This window comes from Pelmatolapia mariae, linkage group LG10_11 (assembly GCF_036321145.2).
Source record: "Pelmatolapia mariae isolate MD_Pm_ZW linkage group LG10_11, Pm_UMD_F_2, whole genome shotgun sequence".
Taxonomy (NCBI): Eukaryota; Metazoa; Chordata; class Actinopteri; order Cichliformes; family Cichlidae; genus Pelmatolapia; species Pelmatolapia mariae.
In genome coordinates, this window is record NC_086236.1 from 63843582 (window position 1) to 63860394 (window position 16813).

Here is a 16813-nt window from a genome sequence, read left to right on the forward strand (position 1 = left end):
TTAATTTGTATAGTTTGTCTAGAAGCCGGATAGCTTACCTGGTTGTGTCTGAGCTATCACCGGCTCAGAGGGCAGAGAGGCATGACCCACGCCAGCCTCATTGATAGCCGACACACGGAAACGATAGGTCTCACCCACCTGAAGTCCCGACACCTGGATGCCATTAGAAACACATCAAATATTTAACAGTCACTGTCATAATTCATCACAATCATTTAAACATTTTTACCCTCAGACTCACAAAGTAATGAAATTCTGGTATGGAGGTCAGAGATCATTTTTACACTGATAACAATCCAGTCATAGTCTAAACCACACCGTCATCGTTTGCCCTGTCACCTGATTAAATTTTGAACATGCTTATACTTCGCTCACCTTGTAATGCGTGTCAGAAATTGTTTTTTCACTCAGAGCAGTCCAGTTCTCTGATTGGTCACCCTGGCTGATTTCGAGCAAATAGCCAGTGACGGGGCTTCGTCCTTCATACAGTGGAGCAGCCCATAAGAGCACCAGGGAGCCGTTTCTCACCTCCCTGATCTCCAGGTCGTAGGGGCAGCCTGAGAAAGAGGAGAACAGATCATGGACTTTGAACGCAGGGCAACAATGTGAGGCCAGAAAAGTTCGGTAAAAGTGCACAAACACAAAAACAGCATGTCTTTGTCACAGTGGAAAGTCATTACAGAGCAAACTATAAATAACAATAAAGTCAAAATGAGTACAATGACTTTCCTTAATCTACCCCGACTGACTTCATCCCAGAATGTGGTAGCTAATTTGCTTAATGATTTTGGGTCACTTTTAAATCATTAATGGCACAGAGGAAAGCCCATTTGCCAAGATTAACGAGCTGCACTTTAAAAGTGGCACATTTGAGAGAGCCTTTTTCCATTTTCAATATTAATGGCACACAAAGCTGATATGAGCAGAGTCAGAATGGCTGGGATATCTACTGAGCCTCGACTCTGGACTCTGGGTAACCTAAAGGGAATGCCTGGAGACACTGCTCAGGGCTGAAAATGCATCTCCTCTGCATTAAGTGTAGACAACAGGCTTCAGATTGCTCTAAAAACATTTTCTACTCTTGGAATTGTTTTATTGCATTGAGAATAATCATTTCAGGCCTGCACGCACCACAGCTGTCAAATGTCCAAGGATTTTATTTGGAAGGGGCAGCCAATCACAAGACTGAAAGGAAGCTGAGTTGGCCTGTTTCAGATGGAGGATAAACTGAGAGGCAGCATCAAGTACAAGATAAGTGTTATTTTGAATCATGCAAAGCTGATGGTAGAGTCTACCATCAGCTTTAAATAGGCCTGTGGGTGACACATCAGTCTAACGTCAATCAAAAGTAAGAAAACAACAAAATTATTATTTATTGTTACTGCATTAACAATGAGTCAAAATATAAAGCTAAAACTTTAACTGGTTTCATTTAACAAAAATATAGATACTACATTATTTCCATCACTAGTCATTTATTGCTTCAGTGACTTTTTCCTACTTTTTCTGTAGTGTTTTCAGTGTCTTGCTTTGGGATACCAACAACCATCCATAGCAATATTTGAGCACAAGCCACAGATGATAAACACATAATGAATTCCACTAACTATGTCCAACCGTTTTTGTAGATACTGTGTTTTCACTTGACCACTGACCTCTGCTATTATTCTGCGCTTTAATGGCTCAATATGCAAATAAGCACATTTTATTCTGGAACCAAAATATGTATGTATGTGAGGTGACCACACACACTTCCACTGATTTATATAAATGGGCCCTCAAGTTGATGGATGGTCTCAGATGGTCACAGGAGCCAGGGTCAACAAACAGAGGAAACTGAATGCCAGGAGGGTACTGATGGAGGCACATAGCTCAGGGGATAAAACAGTTTTGTGTATAAATGTAACAGACAACTTTTAATATTTAAGTTCTTACAGTTACAGTGCAACATGCAAATTACATTGTGGAAAGTGAACATAGATTTGAGCACTGATCAAAAGCTTTTGTTAACATTTTCATATAAACAGAGTTATTTATTTCAGTAAGCTGGATCCTCTTTAAAATAAATAAAGAATATATTTTTATTAATAACAAAGACAGGTCCAAAAAACAGTTTTCCAGCTTCTAATAGCTGCAGTTCTACTAATGGATTCAAAAGTGACTCAGTCCCCATTGACTCCCATGTTGAGATGCCTGACTTCAGAGATAAAATCAACATGTTTACAGACTGCTGAAAAACATGAAATGGGTCTCTACAGTTAATTTCCACTTCAAAAATAATTTATGGTCAACCTTTGCACTGTACCCCAATATAAATGGATTATATGAAAAAGGGCCACTAACTATATGTGTTGTGATGGAAGAAGTGTTTAGGGTCTTTAATTAAGTTAGGGGTGTATTGTTCAATGGGCTAATTCATGCATGAAAGGGTTGCTCACATAAATAAACCAGCGATAAGCAAAACAAAGTGCAGAACTGATGATTTAAACATTTAAGTACTTTAAAAGTAAAGCATGCATAACGGAAATTTAATTTCACCTGGCTCTGGCATCGTCCACTTCTCACATTGGAAAGCTTCACTGGGTTCAGACGGTTTCCCGATGCCGACCACGTTGGCAGCAAACACACGGAATTGGTAGAAATGTCCGCTTGTCAGGTTGCAAACCTGCAGAAACATTTTACAATACACTTTACAATACACCTGTGTCTTGGGGTAATAGAGTGATTAAACCCCCCCCCCCCCCAGATATTAAATATCGCTATTTGTTTATGGCACCTTATTGTAATACTAAGTTGTAATATTACTCAGATCTTCCCAATTATTAAAGCAAAGCTGTTCCCTGGTCATGAAACTGGTGAATACATAATTTATTATTGGCATATTACTTGAGTATTTCCATTCTATAGCCTGTATTTGTTTTTGTTTTCCTTAAATTAATTTTCTAAATTATTTTAATACTGTTTCTAAGAACATCAGTGTAGTGTTATTTATCTGGCACAAATAGTGATTAAAGCTTTTATTCATATAAATCAAAACCAAGTACTTGAAAACATGGATATGATGTCCCATCAAGCAGGGACAAAACGCTCCCTCCTTGAACAGTTAAAGCCCTCTTGACTCAGGAAGGCATTTTACGACATATTTTCTCTGGAGATGCTGCCACAGCATTTTTCTGCAGCCTGTCCCCAGACACTTCTGCTTTGGAAAGACAGGCGAATCAGCCTTATTGATCGGCTCATTGATCTTTCTATTCACAGCCACTTAGACTTTAAGGCCCTTATCGGCGCTGTGAACACTTGTGAACCTCTGCTTCTACTTTCAGCTCTCCACCAGCACCAATTGACACAACCACGGAGAGCTTTCTTCACTGTATCTAAAATACGCCACCTGACACCTGCTACCATCAAGTTACAGACCCCTGGGCACGATGGTGCATGGGCCCTGTGCTCATGGCCAGAATGCTCTCTGGACAATCCAGCCTGCAACAGTCTGCAAGTCCCTTTATTAACTAACGATCCCCCTCTAACCACACTTAGGTGGAGCAACAATCATGGTATTAGACTGAGATAAAGCCCATCCCAAGTAATGACTGCAAATTTCATCCACTAGATGGCAAACAGGATGCATGTGATTATTAAAGAACTATTTTCCATCCTCCAGTGGGTCACCTTTTTTATAGAGAGTTTTATCAGCGAAACATCTGCAAGGTTGGCCGATGAAAGGCTGAAAACATGACCTGTACTTCACCTAGACTTGAATGTATCCATATTTTTTCTTTTGCAGCTTCTCTACATTTTAGAAGTAAAATATCATATTTTCTATTCCACTGTATTCATCTGAAGTTTTTTTTTTGTTATTTTGCAGGTTAGGAAAGATATTTCATTAAAAAAGGAATCATAAAAAACTGTTTCAGATTTTTATCATTTTATCTTAAAAAGCAGTCTAGACAGTTTTGATGGTTACATTTAAATATCAATTTGAGGCTCACAGAGAAGCCTGTTAATATAAGTTGATTTATACTTTATAACAAGCAAGCTACAGCAAAATATTAATTAATATGCATTTATGCATCAGACTTAACAAAGCAGTGTTAATGTGTCACTCAAAGTAGCATCTGCTCTGGAAAAAAAGTGATTTTTATCTTTTATTAACTTGTAAGTATATGCATATGATAATACTTCTGTACTGTAAGTAGGATTTTATATGAATTACTTTCACTTGTTACAGTAGTTGTACAGTATTTTATTGATACTTCTACTTAAGTGAGCAATCTGTGTACTCGTTTTAGTTAAGTGAGAGAAAAACAGGAGGTTAAAGTCTGTTTTTGTCTTCTAAAATGGGCTCCTGATGGTCCTTTGTGACAGCTAAAGCAAAGAAGCTTCCAAACCAAAATCATGAGCACAGCTCCAGACAGAAAAGCAGCACTGAGCTCAAAATTGCAGCACAATCGATGTTCTAATGACTCTAATTTGCATCCAGGAAGCCAGCAACTTGATTCAAATGAAGGCTCACGCCGATTCTGTGCTTCTTGAAGATGTAATGTTGAAAAGGCTTGTTTAGTCCAAAAGGGGGCGCTGCGTGTTCTCATCACAGGGTTTCTTCTTCAGCAAAAGGGGTCTCCAATCCTCAAAAGTCTGCACTTTGCAACACGCGGGGCTAATCTTGATTTATGGTGGCACAGTCATTTTCGTTCTAATTGGCTTTGTCTTTGTTTTTCCCAGGAGCTAAAAACAGCCACTCACACATAACACATTTGCACAATGTCTAATTACAGAGCACCTGTAATCTCTCTGAGACAGGTTAAAGATTTAACTTTCCTCTGGGTCTCCATGGACACTGCTTGTTGCCTAGTGACACAGCCAGTGCGGATGAGGGAGCTTTGGCCGTTATTGCCATTATTTAGAGGCAACTGCAAATTCCAGAAATAACTTTTATTATTGTCATTGTTATAAAAGTCCTTAATGCAAGGACTAGCAAGTGACTAGAAATCTCTCTGTGCACTTATTCTTTTTTTATTATTGTCATCAAAAGTATAACAGCATGTTTTTTGTTTTTCTGCTGCTGTCAGTAAGTGGAAAACATGCAAACATGTTTTCTGCTGACATAAGGAAACACTGCATAACGCTAGCACTTTTGTATTGTTTATGCTGTCCATACTAACTGTACAATGTTTGATGACTGTATGAATATATAATAATAATAACAATGAAAACAATGCCGGCCTGCTGTTGTTATGCAGGTATAAGTTTTACCATGTTAGCATTCTACCTTAAGGCTCTAGGCTTACTGTCTTAGCTGCTAATTAGCACAGACAAGTCTGGAATAGGTGTTGACCCGATCTTGGTGCTAAATCGTGCCGCATGCTAAAGAGGATGCTGATGTCTTGACATTTTTAAAAGCAATCCATCCAAACAGTTTGACATTTTTCTAATTAAAAAAATTACAACTGTACACAGAGATTGACTATAAAAAGGGGATGAGCTCTATTTCCTGAGGAAGCTGAGATCCTTCAACATGTGCAGCAAAATATTGGAGATCAGTCAGCTGTGGAAAGTGCAGTCTGCTTAACTGTGGTCTGCTAGAGAAGCATCATCAAAGCTGGTGACAACAACAGACTGACTAAACTGATCAGGAAGACCGACTCTGTGACTGGCTGTAAACTGGACACTTTTAAGGCTGTGGTGGTGACGAGCTCACTGAACAAACTGCTCTCCATCATGGATAGTGCTGACCACCCTCCACAGCACTTGCTGGACAGGCAGCAGCCGCACCCCTTACCTAACAGACTGATTCAGCTTAGCTGCCACGATGATAAGCAAATGCAATAACACTCTACAATCCAACATATCTGTCTGGCACGTAATCATTTTTCCTTTCATTTACAAAAAGTATTGACATTGCTACTTTGTCAGGGTAGCTGTAGCTCAACAGGTAGCGCAGGTCGTCTATGCGTTGGAAGGTTGCTAGTTTGATCCCTGGCTGCTCCAGTCTATATGCCAACTATCCTTGAGCAATATACTAACCCCAAGTTGCACTCGGACGCATCCATCTAAGTGTGGAATAAAATGTTTAGATGAATGGGTAGAGTAGAAAAGTGCTATACAAGAACCAGTCCATATATTCTTAATTTTTTTTTTACATTATTATTATTATTATTATTATTATATTATATAATAATAATAATAATAATAATAATATTACTACTACTACTATATTCTCCTGTGACATAGGAATTTCCCAAAATGGGTTAAATAAAGAATTTCTAATGTTACTTTATCATTTTAAATGGAGAAAAATGGTCTCGTTAAAAACTGCATTGCAAAGTCTTCTCTGCTTTTTGTGCCAGTCTGGTTGACAGCAGACATTTCACTGAAATCCCAAAACTGTGCCTGTGTCTGTAACTGTAACCAGACCATCACCTAAGTCAGCACTTAAATTTCAGAGAAATGGTCCAAAACTTTCAGTACTACCCACCTTGAACTGGCGCTCTTTGACAGGTTTGACGTTGACCTCTCTCCATATTTCCATGCCCTTTTCCTTCTGGTCCAGATAGTAGCCACGTACAGGGCTTCCCCCGTCAGAGAACGGAGCCCTCCAGCCCAAAACCATCTCTGACCCAGTGCATAGCAGAAGGACGATGGCAGAGGGAGCAGAAGGAACATCTGGACAAGCAGAAGGAATTGGGGAAAAAAAAACACATATAAATGAGAAAGTCTCAGCAGGCACGCCTTCTTGCTAAATAGACCAAAAAATGCCAATAACTCTCTGGCCAACAACAGCTTCTGTCCAAATTTTCAAACTCACAACTCTAGGCCTACATTAGACTTTCGCCAATGATAACGAAATAAATATTCACCTCATATTCTATTTGACAAAAATGCATTCCTCACAAAGAATTGGATTCAAGCTATTATCCCACAGGTAATGGTAGAGTAGCAGAATAGATGTGAGATTATTCTGACAGTGAGTGCCAAGCGAAATGAGTCACAACTCTACTATACTGCAGGCTGCAGAAAGCATATTATCTGAGACTGCAAGAAGGGTCAGTGGCTTTTCATGTATAGTCAGTCTCTACCGGATTAGTCATTTGGTAGAGCTTACTTGACAAAACATATAGACTGTTATGTGACAGGATCACAATTTCCGTCAGACATGATAACAAGAGCAGTGAACAGTGATGTGCTATATTAATGCAAGCTTTTATTTCTCTGCCTTCTTTGTTAAATATTTTCTAAAAATTATTGTGCGCTACCTAAAATGCTGCAACTATGTGGAGGACATCAAATAACAAATGTAGGGTGAATGTTAGAAGCCTTTCATTGTCCTGCTTTACAATGCATATTCATTAATGGGGAGGACTCGTGAGGCTGCAAATGAAAACTACCAGTGTGAAAAACAAAAACGCATTCTACCAAGACTGAGTGAAAGCTGAGAAAAAGCAAAAAAAAAATTATTAAACTGTGATGAGAAGTTTACAAACACACATTATGGGCATGAATGTCATGATAATTTGGGGGTTTTAATGATTGACCAGGTCAAAGAAATCCAGAGTGGAGTGTTTTCACAGTGTACAACTTTAATAACTGAGGGCAAAAGTTTGAATTTGTTTTGGGTTTTCTATAATCCACACATGGTCAAAATTATACGTAGAGGCTGAAAAATATACATACATTCACTTAAATCATTTAATAAGTGGTGATGAAGGTTCTACAGTGTCTTTTTACATGACAATACCAAGGCCGATTAACTTCTCGTTAGTGATCTTGATTGACTTCAGCTGGCAGTTTGCCTTTTCAAGCATTGAAAACAATTTATTAGACGGCACTTATTCGATTGACCGATCAGATCCATGGGAAAGTCTGAGGATTTCAGTGAAGATCTAAGCAGAATTGCAGATTTAAACAAGTTGTGAAGGAGCCATTTGTAAACAACTGCAACAGATTCTAAGATTATCAGTAAAAACAACTGTACGCAAGTACAACTCATTTGGATGAATCATCACTTTGCTTGGAAGAAGACTCAAACGGTCACCTTCAGATGACAGGAAACTGATTTGGATGTTCAAGACAACCCAGGAACTACTGAGTCTCAAGCCACTGGAGCTGGCACTGCTGGAGGTTTACATCGCCATGGACTGAGAGGATGTTGACTAAGACAGAAACCCCTACTCTAAAATCAACACCTTGAAGATCAACTGAAATGTGTAGCTGCCCTTAGGCTAACTTTACACTTCTCTAATGGCCTTCTCAAAGCCCTGGCCTCAACCCTATTAAAAATTTGTGAACTCCACTTAAAAGCCAAGAAGCCAACCAATTTAAGCTCTACCAATTCTGCCAAGAAGAGTGGTCATATATCCAGGTTGAATTATATCAGAGGGCTGTTGATAGTTATCTTTTAAAATAAATCATTAAAATCTCCAAATTATTATGACATTCATGCCTATGATTAGCATATGCATACCACAACTGTATACCAAAGAAACCCCTGAACATACTCAGCACTCACTGCCATTTAAATATTATAATATAGTGTATGTGCTGAGTTAGATGCTCAATAACAGAATTACAAAATATTTAGTATTTTATGTTTTTGTCTGGCAGGCATGCTTACAAATGGCTGATTTGACCATGATGGGTTGAGACTCGTCTGAATAGCTGCTGTTTCCTGCTCGGCTCACACACTTTACTCTAAACACGTAGTCCTTCCAAGTCTTGAGGCCATGGACTGTAAACCTGAGGAGAGATTATGTTCAAATCACATATATTGTAGTTCTGCATTTTCTATGATTTTCATTTCTATTTCTTTTTGACTTTATGTTTTAAATTCAGTTCATTTCCAGAGTTGATTTGCCAATTTCAGTTTAGCTTTTGTAGTTTGAAAACGTTTAGTTGTACGGTAGTTTAATTTCAGTGTAGTTTTAGTGTTTTTAAATTTCAATGTCAGGTGGGCCAGAGGCAGGATTTAGGAAAATTGCTATAGGTATAAAATGAAAAGAACGAACTTTTTGAAAGCAGTCTCTTAGGTGTCTAAAGCCTCATTAAACATTCCCATCAAAGACTCACCAGACAATTATAGACAAGCTGTGATAACAAATTTTACCGATACTAAAACTAAAACTAAAGAAATCTTCCCAGTTTTTGATATTATTTTAAGTTTTTCTGCTAAAATAAGGAAACGCATCTGTTTACACTTTAAAAAAGTTTTATTTTAATTTTAATTTAATTCAATTTCTTTTTCATACCGAGTGTTAGTTTTAATATTAGTTTTTGTTAACTATAATAACCTTTATTTATCATGCATATCACTTACAATTATCTGGAAATGGTCTATGAAATTAGATCATTTTGACTGTCACTATAACTTAATTGTATTCATACTAACATTTTACCCACATACCTGTTTTTAGCAAAGGGCTTATTGTTAACTGTCTTCCAGTTGTGTTTGCCAGCTTCACTGTAGTACAGATAATATCCCAGGATGCCGTTTTTGTCTTTGGGCTCTTGCCACTGCAGCAGCACAGAGGTGTCTGTGTCTCTAATTGCCATGACAGAGTGAGGTGGAGCTGGCACAGCTGGTGGGAATCAGATAATAAACAAAAAAAAAAAAAAATCAACCAAAACCATGAAACTTAAAATGGTAAAAGGAAAACTGACTACAAGATAGAATACACCTATTTTACTATCAATAGTCTCTTCAGGAGTTGGCCCACAGTAGAGCTTGCAGATTGTAACTTTGTTGTTTTCTATACTGAAATAATCTAGAGTAGCATTATAATTCAAGGACTTTATCATTGCTTCCCTGTCTTGTTTGTCTTGTGCATACACACATGCACTCACACACACCTACACTTGATCTACAGGTCCTAGAAATGCCTGTGTGGGCTCTCTCTGGGTGATTCTAACACTGGCCAAAGGCGTGATCATGAATGGTTGTCTCTCCTTATCTCTCCGATAGAGTGCCAACCTGTCGAGAGCGTACCCTGACTCTTGCCCCATGTCAGCTGGGATAAGCTACCACACAACCCTGAACTGGATAAGAGGAAGGAGATGGAAGGACTTATTATAATTTAACTACTGGTTGCATAATATAATACTGGCACCCCTGGTGTTTAGACTGGTTCTAAATCTTGCTTTCACCATGCAGCTTTCTGCCACTGGGTATGAAATCTTCTGGGAAAATGAAAAATCATTGTGCAACTAAAAAAGGAAGATGACTTTTGTTTCTCCCAGTAACTACTGGCAGTTTTCTGCACATAAAACACTGGATTCTATAGGGTGCATAGCAATAACTGTAAAAAAAATCTACCCTTAAAAGGAAAGAAAACACACTACTTATATATAAGGCAGAGAAATATTATTTTACGTGGACTTACAATATCATTACTTTTTACTGCTACAGTTACATATCACATATTCTTGGATTTAACAAGTGATATCTGCCCAGCAAACCCTGGTTGGTGTTTCTGGGGCAAGACTGCCAAAACGTAAATGAATAGACTCATCATATATTCATATACTCATATATAGGTACAATATAAAATTATACCTATTGTTGTGCATCGAGATATTTTCATTTTGTTATTCAGACATGTAGAGGACCCCTTTTCTCTGTCACAGTCAATTTTGGGAGCGTGCATTATTGAATCACATAAGTTCACGTGGAGCATCTCCTATTTCGCTTGGATATGTTTTGTACTTTTTTATTTATGGGTTGTTCCAAAACATCTGCCACTTTGCAATGAAATGTTTTTTATACAATAATCCATTTCATATGTGGGAAACCTTAGAGGTTATCAAAAACACCGCTTTGCTTTGTTACACCTCCACTGGGGGTACCTCCAAATTTTGGGAACATTCCACTGGACTAAATATTTTAAGAGGAAGAAAATGCACTCAACACATTTGTTAGAGCATACAAAGTTGTTCAGAACCACTTACTGAAAACTTTTTTTTTTTTTTGCAAGAAACTTTCACGAATTCTATGAATCAAGCACTGAAGGATTTTTTTTAATAGAAAAGGAATGAAAATAAAAACCCTAGCACAAATTTTAGGGTTTTTTTGTTAAAAAAAAAAAAAAGTAGTGCATGGCCATGTTCCAGTATTGTTGTTTGGCTTGTTTGTGCTGTTTTGGTGAACTGATACATTTAATCACATTGACAAAAGTAAAAATAAGGAGGGTAGATGTTGCTTTTATGCTAAAAATAGGTCATTTTAGATCATTGGTAGGCATGTATGTTTCAGATTTCGTGGCAATAAAGAAGGTATTATTGTCATAAAATTAAAACAATAGGTGTTATTGGTCCATAAACTGTAAAAACATGTGAATTTAGCCCATTGCTAAAAAAAAAAGATATAAATTAAACGTTATTGTGGTGAAATAAAAAAGGATCCAATGCTTTTATAATGAGTCTAAGTGCTAGAAACAGAACGGCTCATTTTATCCTGATGCTAAGTGGTTGCTAGGCAACTTGACCACGCAATAACATCAGATACCGATAAGAACCAGCAGGGGCCCGAGAAGTATCTGTGTGCCAACTTGCGAAGTCAGTGGCCAAAGAAACTAACAACACAGACAAGGATTTGTGTATTATGGTAATGTTATTAGACCCATAAGATACGTCTCATACTGTCATTTATTTATAATGATAATTATATGGTTGATAAATTATTCCTATCGAGCCCTCAATATTGTACTGTGATCTGTTCTCAATAAGAAATCCAGATAATCTATTAAACCACTGAAAACCGAGATAAATATAGCCACATCATTTCTCTTGTAAAATTACTGTATGAGTGAACAGCTAGAGTAGGAGAAATACAGTTCAGTGTGGAAATGCTGAACAATGACGGCACTCTTTAAAATCTAAGTGACCTTTACAAGAGGCAGAGTAATAAATGGCTACCGGTACATAACATATTTAATCTCACCTTGTGGCTTTCCGAGGGTGATCGGTGTGCTCGGCTCAGAGGGATCACTGACACCATACTTGTTGACTGAACGCACTCTGAAGTAGTACTGCTTGCCCTTCACCAGGTCAAATACTGGGAACCTGGGAGAGTTTACCACCATGTCCAGACTCACCATCTCCCAGCTGTTTTTTCCTGTCAGGGACTGAAACAGCTGGGGAATTAGAAGGCACAGAGTTAATTTCCAAAGTGCTGTCTATCTCAAGGACATCTTCATAATTCAGGATCCTTAAAATATGCAGGTGGATTCAATCTGCACAGTTTGGAGTGACAGACAGTGATACTTTGATTTAGAAAGGCAGAAATATGAAAAAAGGAACAATATGCCAGGATAAAGTAAAAAAGAAGACAGATGGGTAGGTATGCAAATAGTAGACTGCCAGTTTGTCATCTTGAATTTTTTTCATTTCATCTTTGTCAATTAGCCATCATCATGCAGTGTCTACTTTATAGGCTACATTAACGTAGCTGTTGTCCTGCTCTGTATTGCCATCATTTCTTTTCCCAACTCTCTGTTTAGAACCAGGTATGTTCCCAGAGATCAGTGATTATAAAGTGCTTGCTCAAGGGCGAATATGATATTTGAATGTTCTCTTCATTATATAAGAGGAAGTGAAGCTGTAGACTTTTAGTAATTTCAGATGCCTTTGACAGATTTGACAGTTTTATTACCTCAGTAACTTATAAAGCTTCAATAAAGATCTATTTCCTGTAGCAGTTTTTTTGATTATTGGAGCTAGAAGGTGTTCAGTGCCTGGGCTGATATTAGAGAGCCTGTAGGCCTTCTATTATTGTAAAGGCCAGGGGCTGTCCACACACTCAAATATGTTGGAGAAAACTTTCTTGACATCACCGATAACGCCTCTGAAAAAAGATTTTTTTTTTAAAGGTTGCTGGATTAGGTGCATGACTAATTTTAAACCAAACAAAGCCTTTTAAATAACACATTCAGCCAACAACCAATCACTAGAAAAAATCTCTGCATGCAAGCAAAAAAGAAAAAAACCCTCCTGATGCCAGAACATGTGGCATGTCTGCTTGCTTTTAATAAGATGCTAAAGTTTCAGTTACACTGACAACACCGCAGTATATGTGGGTGTGTATTTCTTCTCCTTCCGTCAGTTTAATTAGTGCTGTTGTCAGCAGCCTGCTGTTAATTTGACTCACGTTCCAGATCCGGACTTCCCAAACAAAACAAGGGGGAAGTAATGATGCAAGAACACTGATTCTTGCATCAGTGTTCTTGGATGTGAAGGTATTACTAATTACAACTGTGGTTAGTTGGATACTTGTAAATATTCATATATGAGAGAGAGCATTATATACACTTGTCAGAAACTTGGATTGGAGCCCATTTCGCCTTCAGAAGTGCCTCAGGTCTTTGTGACTCGAATTCAACAAGGTACTGGAAAGATTCCTCAGAGATTTTGTCACGTTCCTGGGTCTGTTGAACCAGCGTTTTAAGTTTTAGTTTATTTTGATGTTGATGTTTATGTTTAAGTTCTTTAGGTTAACTAAGTTCATTTGTTTATTAGATTCTCTTTGTGTTTTTCTACCCCCGTATTTAAGTTTCTCTCACCCTTTATGTGTTTCATGCTGTGTGTCTTATGAGTCAAGTTCGTACTGCTATGTCTGCGTCTCATGTTTCCTGTTTTATTTTGAAGGACTGTGTCCTATGTCAGTGTGCTTCCTTTGTCTCGTTATGTCAGATTAGTGTCAGCTGTTTCCCCATGTGTTTCCACTTCCCCTAATCGCCCTTGTGTGTATTTAGTCTGTGTGTTTCTGTTCATTCATTGTCAGGTCGTGTGTTGGGTTATTGTTTAGATTCACCTCTGCCTTTTGTTTTGTAACGTTTTACCAGCCTCAATAAACGGCTCGCTTTCTGTTAACATTCAAGGTTTGTTCCACGTTCCCTGGTGTCTGCATTTTGGGTCCTCTTCGTAAATTCATATGGTGTGCTGCTGCATACTGTGACAGATTTTGATCCATATTGACGTGATAACATCACGCAGATGCTGCAGTTTATCAGCAACACATCCATGATCTACCACAATTCAAAGCACAGCCATTTAACTCACTGTAATATTAAAGAACCCAGTTTAGATGGCATGAGCATTGTGAAAATGTGTACACTGTGGTCATAGAGTGATAGACATGTGCTGTTAAGAAGCACCACGCCATGTGGTCTTCTGCTGATGTAGCCAGTGTGCTTCAAGGTCTGACATATTGATTGTTCAGAGAAGCTCTTCTGCATAACTTGGTTATAGGGAATGGTTATTTGAGTTTCTGTTGCCTTGCTGTGAGCTTCAGCCAATGTCTTCTGACCTCTGGCATCAACAGGATATTTCCACAGAGAGAATTGCCACTTACTAGACATTTTCTTTTTTTTTTTTTTCAGACCATTCTCTTTAAAAAACTAGGCTGGTTTTGTGTGAAAATCCAAGTAGATTTGCAGCTTCTATAATAATTACACCAGCCCATCTTGCGGCAACAACTATTCCACGTTTAAAGTCACTTAAATTCCTTTTCTTCCCAATTCTGTGATTAGGAGCATCTAAATGCATTTAGATGCTGCAATGTGATCGACTTAGATATATGAAGTTGAAAAGATTCACTTAACAGAGTAGCCAGGTGAGTTTATATCTAATTGTAATTTAAATGTAGATGTTCTTTAATGTCTTTTACCGTAGTAGGTGCGTGTTTGTTCAAAAATCTTAAAAGTGTGGGTGTTTTCTGGATCATCGCTTCCTTAAGATGGAACTATTAATCCAGCATCTACAGAGCAACATGAAGCTTTTGTTGGAAACCTGAAAGTATAAAAATCACTGCTCTATCAGGTCTGGATTGCTCTCTGCCGTCTGCTGAGGTTTTAAGTTGCTGAATACTGTGGTTGCCAGCTAGATGCAATCATTGTATTCTGTTTGGTACAGAGTAGGTAAAGTACATCAAGTCTATTGTTGCTAAAAACAGCTGTATGCACGCTGCAGGCAACAATGATGCTATGTGACTCGAGACTGAACCAAAACACTAAAGCTGCAGTAAAATGGAAGCAATTAGCTGAAACATGCTATACCGCTTCGTAAAGTGCAGAAGCTGCAGACTCTGGTGAAAATTCTGCTGGGTTTTCAACTTACACAGGCCCATTACATTTTTTTTAAATCTATAATTATGGAGTTAAGGATCTTTGGCTCAAATGAATGTTTAACATTTTACTGCTGTCCATTTCCCACATATGCATATATTTTTAATTCAGAGGCAGGTCTTTTTAAAATGAAATAAAAGCCAATTTGTAAAACTTCACAGAAGATAATCAGTCTCATTTCTCAGATTCGTAAATTAAACTGTATAAGTATATCTCAATTATCCAGCCATCTTAGAAATCTAAAATCTAATCATGATATCCTAATCTTTCAGTTTTTTTCCTCTTCTGGCATGAACAGTTATCATTGCGATTTTAGTTTGCAGTTCTTCAGACAACATATCACGTGATTGCAGATTAACCGTGACTCCCAGAGCAGGCCACTTTTTCAAATAGCGGATCAAAACAAATCAGCTTGATAATAAACCTCTGATATGTTATAGTGACCAGTTTCAAGTCGCTGTGAGGAGATTTTCTACTGGCTGCTACAAAGATTGGAGATTTTTCTCCAAGTTTAAATTATGTTCAGATGTGATTGATCTAAAAATGATTTTTAGTAGATGTACTAAAACTTCACTTATGAGCTCATAAGATGAAAGAAGTTTAACCAAGACCCTCGGGGAGGCCTGCAGCCAATCAGAGTCTTCTGAGTTGTTGTAATATGAATATTTATGTGCCGTGACTGACCCGCTCCACGTAGAAGGTGAGCGGCTCCCTGCCTCTGGGTTCAGGCTCGGTCCAGCTCAGCACCACGTAGGTGTCGCTCACCTCGCAGGCGTGGACATTTGTGGGAGGAAAAGGAGCTTTGATTCGACCTAGAGAGCAAAGACAGGAGTAGGAGGCGGAGGATGACGAATACAAAAGTTAGAACAAGGTCAATGAGAATGAAAATCCAAAAAAGTGTTGGCTGAGAAGCTGCGTTTGATTCTCTTTCTCTTAAAATGCTTTGCTGCTGAATGTGTGCACAGCACCTGGCTACCCCAGTTTCACCTCCTTTTCTAATACCTAAGTATAGCAGATAACATGTAGTCAAATAGCTTAAGTCAGCACACTTTCAGTGACACTCCAAATGATTCAAGGACAATAGAAGTGTTCAGGTTTAGCCAGAAGTGTCCCATCTGTGTCTGCACGTTTGTATTCCCTGTAGAGTTTGTAGAGCTGCAGTGTGGATCAGAGAAGAGCTCCACAGCTGAAAGAGTAGTGAAGAGAGAGGGATGGTAGAGGCAGCAAACCTTTGTTAGTATACAGAGGAGTATCTGAGCAGCAGGACACACTGTACTTTAAAAAAAAAAATTCATGTAGTGCTGCAGCGGTTACGGAAAAAAACATAAAGCCATGTAGTAAAATCTGCTGATGACAGACAAAAGCAATAAGCTCCTTAAACCCATTTTCAGGGAGGGGACAACTATTTATAATGAATGCTGTGAAACTGTGAAGACATACAAATATTTGTGTGGTATATGTGAAGAGAAATGAAAGTTTACCGAGAACACAGATATTATTAAGCAGGCTCATCGGCGGTTGCACGGGTTTTCTCAGCGGGTAGATGAGGCAGTAATTATAACATATTTCACCTCCTCTATTTAATGCATGCTTGCATTTCTTTCATTTGTTGCTCCAGAAAGACAAGAACAGGCTACAAAGAACAATTAATACCAGTTTTAAATTTATTATAAGAACCCAAAGATCCCTGATAGAGCTCTATA

The 16813-nt window shown here is 38.2% G+C and overlaps 1 protein-coding gene across 1 annotated transcript in view; it reads right to left on the reverse strand.

Moving 5' to 3' along the window:
• Nucleotides 1-16813, reverse strand: part of myom3 (myomesin 3) — a 60319-nt gene that overhangs the window by 15607 nt on the left and 27899 nt on the right. The window contains exons 11-18 of the mRNA XM_063484877.1: nucleotides 15795-15922; nucleotides 11930-12122; nucleotides 9398-9572; nucleotides 8612-8733; nucleotides 6476-6663; nucleotides 2539-2665; nucleotides 376-557; nucleotides 39-153 (exon numbers count right to left, since the gene is read on the reverse strand). Coding sequence (XP_063340947.1) covers nucleotides 39-153; nucleotides 376-557; nucleotides 2539-2665; nucleotides 6476-6663; nucleotides 8612-8733; nucleotides 9398-9572; nucleotides 11930-12122; nucleotides 15795-15922 — 1230 coding nt within the window. The remainder of the gene's footprint in view (nucleotides 1-38; nucleotides 154-375; nucleotides 558-2538; nucleotides 2666-6475; nucleotides 6664-8611; nucleotides 8734-9397; nucleotides 9573-11929; nucleotides 12123-15794; nucleotides 15923-16813) is intronic.